This window comes from Solanum verrucosum, unplaced genomic scaffold (genome assembly GCF_900185275.1).
Source record: "Solanum verrucosum unplaced genomic scaffold, falcon-dt-bn FXZP01000060.1, whole genome shotgun sequence".
Lineage (NCBI taxonomy): Eukaryota > Viridiplantae > Streptophyta > Magnoliopsida > Solanales > Solanaceae > Solanum > Solanum verrucosum.
This window is the reverse complement of record NW_026020129.1, coordinates 11,103,261-11,111,928: the sequence shown is the minus strand read 5'-3', so window position 1 is coordinate 11,111,928 and position 8,668 is coordinate 11,103,261. Positions and strand designations below refer to the sequence as shown.

Genomic DNA, 8,668 nt, shown 5'->3' with positions numbered 1-8,668 from the left:
AGAACATACAGAGACTGTTAGCATTCATATATCAATACATAGCTGAATGCGCAGGTCTGTCAAACAATTTTCCTTTCAGTGAATTGGGTCAAAATTCCAAAATATCAATACAAAGTTGATAGCATGACATATAAAGAATAAGAGGCATCGACATTTATAGATATGAAGTGTTAAAAGTGGATTGAGAACCACGAGGTATCAGGCTCAAATTCCAACAGAGGATACAAAAACACTAGGTTATTTCTTCTCATCTGTCCTACTCTTGATAGATAGAGTTACATGTTGTTAGTGGGAGGTGACAAGTATCACAAGAAAATATACATCTAGCGATTAGCAGCAATGACTTGTTCTATATTTGAAATATCAAACAAAAATTTAAAGAAGTTGAGAAGAAAGTACTCTTACAAATTATTTGTTTCTCAATTGTTTTGATCTGAGCTTTTTCGGCCTTTGTTTTGTTGCTTTCTCTGTCACTTCAGTTGAAAAAGGACAAACTAAGCTTTCGACGTATACTGCCACTCCATGGAAGTCATTGCAGTTAATAACATGTGGATTTCTGAATGCGTCGTCTTCTGAATCGTACATAATGGAAGTAATTGTTCTTAACGCCACCAGCATTTCACCTTTATTTGACATGAACAGAGGTGGACATAAATCTTTCTTAATTGGATACGTGATGGTAAACTTCTTTATCCAAGACTCTTTAACCCCGTATCCATTCATAACCCAAACACCTAACTGAGTTTTGTTGTAATCCCTAAAGACACAAAAATCACTTCCCAACATTCCCATACACATATCAGTCTCTCCTACTCCATACGAGGGCTTCTCCACCTTTTCCCATTTCTCATTAGCTAAATCAAAACAAATAATTCTCCTGCACTTACGCACATCATCGAAATTAGGACTAAAAGTAATCGTATCCCAATGCAGCTTCCCATTAACAAAAAAACCAGAATCTCTTAATCTCATTGTTCTACCAGAGTCTGCAGTATTTAATATCTCCTCATCACAATAATCAATATTAGTCCAAGAATCACTGTTTAGACTATATATTTTGACCTCACTCCCATGTGAACGGCCTGCTATATAAAAAATACCCACTACCTTATAATCGTCACGAAGCTCATCATATCCAAAACCATAATCGTCATAGTAGTTCTTCCATCTAGGTCTAGGATTAGGCAATTTCTTATGCATTCTAGTTGTTGGATTCCATAAAAGCAAATATCCTATATAACCCATAAGCAAAATCAATCCATTGCAAGAACCCAAAATATCGATAAGTTTACTGTTGTCTTCAATGGGATACTTCAAGTCAAAAGCCTCAGTAACAGAGTCATTAAATAAAGACCTAAAAAGACATTCTTTGAAATTCCACTTACAATCTCTATTCTGAATAGAAATAAGCACATGGTGGTTACTAGCTGATAAACTGAGATGGTTCTTGATAAATTCACGGCTAGAGATTAAAGCAAGCCAAAATTTCGATACAGACCTGAATTTCAAGAGGGATTTCACGGGAACCCTCAAAAGGATTTCAGTGATGAGTTCAGGTGGCAGGATTTCAGTCAAGTTCGAATCTTCCATTGGATTTGATGGAAATGGAGCTCTTTTTCTGCGATTGGAGGCTTTAGAAGCCATTTGAGTTGCAGAAATTTTGAGTTGTGAATACCTAATTCTACTGATATATTCTTTTAAGGGAAGTTTTGGTAAGAAGGATGTGTTTGGCAGAGTTATAATTTAGTAAAACATTTGGCATTGTTTGTTCATATACTATATATATTTATCGTCATTGTAAATTTGAAAGGATATCCTTCATTTTCAAGCGGAGAAAGTTGAATTCATGAGATGAACACATAACTGCCAGCAGATTGTGCCGTTGTATTTTTTTGAATGTAGTTGTTAAACGCGCGATAAATCATTTATGAGTTGAGAAAATTTATCTATCAACATCTCGTTTAATTCATCTACCTATTCATTTTGATTTGCTAAGATCGTCCTTACCCTTTATAAGCGTTGCTAAATTTGGATTTTTGGAGTGATGGAAGATATTAAGCTTTCCTCTATGGAAGTATCCCTCTTTGGATCTGTTCTTGCTCGCATATTTGTTGTGAAAGTGTATTTTATCCATTAAAGGCCACAAATAAGATTTCTATCAAACTAGCATTAACTGTCTCTATTTGTGTAGATTTTGAAATAACTAGTCGAAAATCGCCTTCAAAGACTATGGCCTTTTCCACCAAATGGTTCATTGGTGTCCATTATATCTCTAAAGCTTCTGTCGACTGTTTCAATTGTGTGGCGCTTGACCATGAGTTCTGCTTTGTCCTATATAATTGTTCTAAGGGGAGTTTCATTTGTTGTCGCGATCATAATTAGAGAAATGAATTTTAAATTAAAACAGATAGGCAATACATTAATTACTAGGATGTTCGTGTAGTACCATTTCAATTTATTTGTTTTATTTTCCTTGTTAGACTATTGTTTTAAAATTTTTTTATGTATAGTAAAAATGCTTAATTTTTTTCTTTTCTATTCTAACTATATACAGTAAAAAAATGACACTATTTGCCAATTGCCACTTGTGAGAAAAAATTTCCAATCAAGCATTTACACATATACTATTGTATAAGCATTTTACTATAACATCAAAATACAAGAAAAGTTCTATTCTAATAAATTTAAGAAATGTAGCATTTGTTTTTTAAATAGCACAATTTAATTCAAAATTTTCACTCAATTGAACATATCTAACATATTTTTTCATAGTAAAAGGAACACTGTAACATACACCATTGAGTTCACCACCAATTCATATGAGATATGTGACGATTTCAAAATCTTTTAATTTATGTTGGAATGATCTTGATATCTTATAATTTTTCCAAAAAGAAAATAGAAGCTACTTTTAAAATTCAAATATTAAGAAAGGATCATTCTAAGCTTAATGGGGTGATTACTACACATAGATAAATTACCTAGTATAAAATAATTGAAGTGTTACTAATAAAATGAATTAAGAGTTAACAAATAAATATATTTAGCCTTGAGGACTAAAAAGAATATTTTAAAAATATTTTCACTTTTCTAATGAGATTTTTCATTATCGTGCAATAAAAAATATCTTTTTGATTTGGTTATTGATACATAGTATTTAAAAACTGAAAACCGACAATACATGAAACTAAACTGAACGAACCGATGCACACCCCTACTTATAACATAGTTAACTTGAAGAGTATGGGAAACATAAGAAACAAGATTAGTAAATGTTGCAGTCCATAATCTTCAGTGGAAAAAAATTTCTATAACTTCTTTTCAATTAAGCTTTTCAGTATGAGTGAACAAGTTTCTACAAGTATGAAGATTATCTAGCAATGAGGTTAGTAGATTTAACTATAAAACAATGTGACACATGCAATTAAGCTGCTGCTAACAAGAATCAACAGCCAACCTCGACTTGTCGCGAATGTTGTTTGAAATCTATGTGAAACTAACTTGAGAATTGCAATACATGCAAACGATAAGCTGATTGAGAACATAGCCAACTCTTTCTTTTCCAAACTCTTTTGGTCATTCACAACCTTTTCGACGTCTAATCTGCAAAAGAAGTAGAGAACAGGAAAGAAAAATCAGTTCAAGCTTGAGAGTTGAAAAATAATACAACATAATCACAATTTTCTAAATATGAAACAAAAACTTGGCAATAGGATATAAGGAGTACCTAATGAACTGGTTTGAACTGAGTTTTGACATTACACTTTCACTCATAGGGTCTAGAAAGTGTCATGAGCTTTGGTCCTTTGCCAGGTAATCAAGCAATGTGGATTACAACAAATGGATTTGAAATCTTTACTACTATCAAGTTCACATTTAAATAATGGAGTTCCCTTACATTCTCTTAGGTGTATTCGAAATTAGCTGATCCAAATTGAAGCCTCACTTCTTTTACATATCATACATACTGAATAAAAGAACAAACATTTAACAACTGACTTCGCCCAAACAACTTACTTGACTTTCATTTCGATGTCATCCTCAAGATTAAACCTAGATAGTCAAGTGGAAATTACACAATGCTTATAGCCTGTTCAAAGTTCAAGCATTTACTATAGGATGCATATCTCAAAACCAACCCTTCTATCTTCCAGAAGCCTAAAACCCTCTTCAAGTAAAATGCAAAATCACCGAGCTAGGATTTTAGAGGTCTGCATGCGGTTTACAGTATGTGTTGCAGTTTGTCCTACGTGACTTATTTTTCCTTCTCCCCCTCAAACTAAATATTATAAAGAGATTGTCCAACAGGTACTGAAAGCAGCAGCAGGGTTTTCCATTGCTCGGCCAGGGCTTTATATTCAAGTTGCCAAATAGAACCTTACACCTTTTTGTAACAACTCGCTTTGTACTCATGTAAGATAAGCTTATGAAGAAGCGCGTAACAGACTACTAATTTGCCAGTTCATTCATGATTGAGTCACAATGCATATCATTTCTCGAAAAGTTTTAACTATCTTAACCATGAAAAATAAGGATATGAAATCATCAAAAGTCGACCTAGTTTTTACAAAGTAGAATACTACGGATCAAACAAATGCAAAAGTACTGGATCATCCCACATGAATTGCTTTGAAACAATAAGAGTCAAATACACCAACAGAACAACCTTTTTTCTCTGAATGCATAACATTGTGATGCATGAAAACACATTTTAAACCCTCTGGTTGTATTTCTTTAGAAAAATATTAAAACGGTCTTCAGATATTAACTTTTTCCTGTCCATCGCCTCATTTTTACTGGGGACAGGAAATATAATTATGCTCAGATAGCTGCTTTCAGCTTTCCATTTTAAATACTACAAAAAAGAGCCCCGCTTCTTCTTTTATGAGGTGCTAAGAGAAACATAAGATAAAATCTAAAATGGACCATTTACTCAGTTCAACATCAAACTCCAACTGACTTCCTAAAACTTTGATAATCCTATAGCTTCAGGGTTTCAAGTTCTTTTAAAACTTCTAAATTCAATTTGAGATACAGCAAATCTGCAGCTACCGGGAACACAAACAATTAAAGAAGAAAGAATCAAGATAAACAGACGCGATTCACTCAGATAATAACACAAAATCAACTTATAGTACAAGGATACAAGTTAGTTAAGGGGGTTACATGAGATCTACTACCTTAGCATGCGATTTCCGTTGACCAATAAATCCAATTGAGCTGATACAGAAGCTTTCCAAGATTCAAGATCACTATTTTCTTTCTCCTGCAAGGAAAAAGAGCTTGCTTTTTATGACTGAAATGTGTGCATTAGTCTGCTCATTAGCAACAAAAAAGAAATAGTTAGGCACACCATATTCTCTTTCCATTTCAGAAGATCCTTGATCTCTAATTTGCTTTTCTCTAGGAGATCTGAAACTTGAGAAATTTCATTATCTAGCTCAGGCAGAATGTCACCTTGCCTCTTGCTCAGCTCTTTAATGTACTGCTCCAGGACAGATAAGTTCAATTCAAGTGCTCTCACCTTTTGCAGCAGTATTTTTAGGACTGCATCGCCATGAGTTCTGCCATTTGATTGCTGCCTATGCTTTTTTATAAACTCAGGGCCATTGGTTATGGTTTGTTTTTTCCTTGTTGCATCTAAATTAGTACCTTGCCCTTCATCAAAATTTTCTAGCCCCTGGTTTGCAGACTCTACCACATTTTGGACGATACCCTTTGTTTCATGGTAGTCAGAACCTGAATCTGGTATAATAGACAGCATAGCAGTTTTGTTAAGATTTCCCATTTTATCAGGAGAAGACTCAGGGGAATGGACGATAAGATCCTCAAGCATCTGCTCTATGGCATCAATACCATAGACCTCGATAAAACTGATAGTACAATAAAATTCAGAACCATAATGCGTGAGTAAATTTAGCTTCAAGTATCTAACCCATTTTGGTTCAGGTAGCTTAAAACACTGAGCATGCTTGACATTTTCTGCAACAAAAGTTCCCAGTGGATTCCACGTCTCAGTTGGATATACCAGACTCCCGGATAACTCAAATTCTTTTAGCCTAGATGAATAATGCTCGAAATTTGCAATTTTGACTGCATCAACTAGAGTTTCATCTGCAAGCTCAATAACAAAGAATTTCCCGACCACAGAACAAGGGTTTCTGAGATACTTATCATGATCCTTGTTCAGTACGTTGTTTGCTCCTTTTGCTTCTTTATTGTGGGCCACCACTTTAGCACCCTTGGATGACGAGGCATAATTGTAGGGCGTACCATCAGGCTCAAGCCTGTGGGTGATATTTACTAACTGACTTGCTGTGCTCCCTATCTTTTCTTGTTTTGTAATGCTTCTAAATTCTTCCAGATTCGGATAGGTCAATTGAGTTCTTCCATTGAGTAGCCGACCTTCATTACGACGGCTATGCACTACTTTTGGCTGCATTTGGCATATTAACATGTTGTAACCTAAAATAGTAGAAACTGCATCCTCCAATGCACTTGTTTTTTGCAGTGAATGCACAGGGGTTGCAATGTTATCTGTAGGACTACAAGAATCATTAATCTTAACTGATATGTTGAGTTCCAATAGTACTTCAGTTTTGCTGCTCTTCCCTCTGCTTTCTAAAAGCGGTTGAGTGGAGCTGTTGAACTCTCTATCATTAACACTATAATTGGTAAGAGTCTCAGCATAGGCAAGAGAAATCCCTGCACAAAATTCCATTGGAACCATATATCATTCAGAGAACTAATAAATGAGCTTTAAAAGATCATTTATTATGCTCCACATGCTAAACTAGCCTCAAGCCCACTAAACATAAATTAGATACTTCAAGTTTTCCAACTTCAGAAATTGACATTTGGGTGAGAGTTAAGGGACCAACAAATGTCTCACCCAAATGTGAAAAGAAAAATAGTTCTGAAAGAACAACGACATAATCAGAGGGAAGAAAAAGAACAGTAGAAGCTACTAAAACTTCACAGGAAAATCGAGTCTAATAAGAAAAAAGCTTACTCATGCCCAGTATTTATGCCAAACCAATAAATACATCTCATGTATCATCTTTTTCTCTTACACTTTACAAGGTATTGTTTATAAATCTATAAAAACAAAAACTTTTTAATACTTATTCACTTACTTTCAAACTCCATAAACAACAAACTTCAAGCATTAGAAGAGTTCACTTTAATTTTCTTAAAGATGATTCATAAAAAACAAATGAAAACTGAAAGAAAAAAAAACAAAGTCATCTGTAACTAAGTTCCTCCTTGAACTAAATTAGCTAAATTTGTAAACACCATAAGCCCAAGTAAGTCTTTTTAAACAGCTAATAGCACTAACTTACACTACATGTTCATTCAAGATGACAGTCACCAAGAAAGTAACAAAGGATCTTTTTTCTACTAAGCTCCTCATGGAGCTAAATTAGCTAAATTTGTAAACAGCCTATGCCCAAGTAAATCTTTTTAAGCATTTGATAGCACTGAAATACACTAAATTCGCATCTAAGAGGACAGTCGCCAAGAAAGCAACAAAGTACTTTTTTCTACTAAGCTCTTCCTAACTTAGCTAAATTTTTTAACATCGTGTGCCAAGAACAACAAGATACCTAGCATAATCCCACAAATGGAGTTCGAGGAGGTACAATGTATGTAGACCTTACCCCTACCTTGGGAGGTAAAGAGCCTGTTTCCTATAGATCCCCGGCTCGAGTATGTGCTCAAGTAAGTCTTTTTAAGCATTCAATAACACTCAATTACACTAAATATACATTCAAAAGGACAGTCACCAAGAAAACAACAAAGGATCTTTTTTCTACTAAGCTCCTCCTAGAACTAAATTAGCTAAATTTTTAAACACCATATACCCAAGTAACTCTTTTTAAACATTTAATAGAACTAAATCACACTAAAATGTTCATTTAAGAAAACACTTACCAAGAAAGTAACAAAGGGTCATCAGCATTCACATAAAAATCTCTCTTTTTGGGTGGATTTTAATTATTTTTTCAAATTACCCATGTTAGAAAAAAATAATTATAATGAAAGAAAACCCAAATGGGTATACGAAATTTTACCTCCATATCCATAAACGAACATAGAATAGAAAAGCAGAAGGGCACAGAAAATAGAAAAGAAGAGCCGCAAAGACAGCTGAGGTTTGGAGACTACATCGTTGTATACGATGTTACGAGGTTTCGTCATCTCTTCTCAATACTATATTTCATGATTGAGAGCCGATTGCATAGAGTATAATTTATTTATTTTTTTGGTTTTATTGAGTTTTGATCAGAAGAAAGAGGAAGAAGATGAAGAAAAAGGGAATCTTGTTTTTGTGGTTTTTTTTAATGAGTTTTTGTGATTTTTTTCGTGGAGAACAAATGTATTGAATTCCCCAACTAGCGGGTTTTTTTTCTTTTTTTATCACTTTGACATTTTTAGTGTATAAGGCATAACACGTAAACATGATTTTTAACGATACGTTTATATATTATGTCTAAATATAAAGGTTAAATAAAATATTTAAAAGGTAATTCAATGCTACGTAAAGTGTTATTTGTCCACCATATCAAAAATAGAGGTCCATAGTATATATAACTTATAAGTCAAAACTCAAATTAGAGAGAATTTTAACACTTGCATCAGATAACTCTATTCACCAAAAACATCA

The 8,668-nt window shown here is 33.9% G+C and overlaps 2 protein-coding genes across 2 annotated transcripts; both read right to left on the bottom strand.

The window, feature by feature from the left end:
* Positions 1–602: 602 nt before the first annotated feature.
* LOC125826770 (F-box/kelch-repeat protein At3g06240-like) lies at positions 603–1,644 on the bottom strand. Its single transcript, XM_049506105.1, has 2 exons — positions 709–1,644; positions 603–623 (listed from the first exon to the last, which is right to left on the bottom strand). Exons 1-2 carry the CDS (start codon positions 1,642–1,644, stop codon positions 603–605), a joined length of 957 nt encoding a protein of 318 aa, XP_049362062.1.
* A 1,750-nt stretch (positions 1,645–3,394) lies between these two features.
* Positions 3,395–8,403, bottom strand: LOC125827030 (SUN domain-containing protein 5). Its single transcript, XM_049506385.1, has 4 exons — positions 8,076–8,403; positions 5,354–6,705; positions 5,181–5,266; positions 3,395–3,603 (listed from the first exon to the last, which is right to left on the bottom strand). Exons 1-4 carry the CDS (start codon positions 8,200–8,202, stop codon positions 3,396–3,398), a joined length of 1,773 nt encoding a protein of 590 aa, XP_049362342.1. The 5' UTR covers positions 8,203–8,403; the 3' UTR covers position 3,395.
* Between the last annotated feature and the right edge of the window lie 265 nt (positions 8,404–8,668).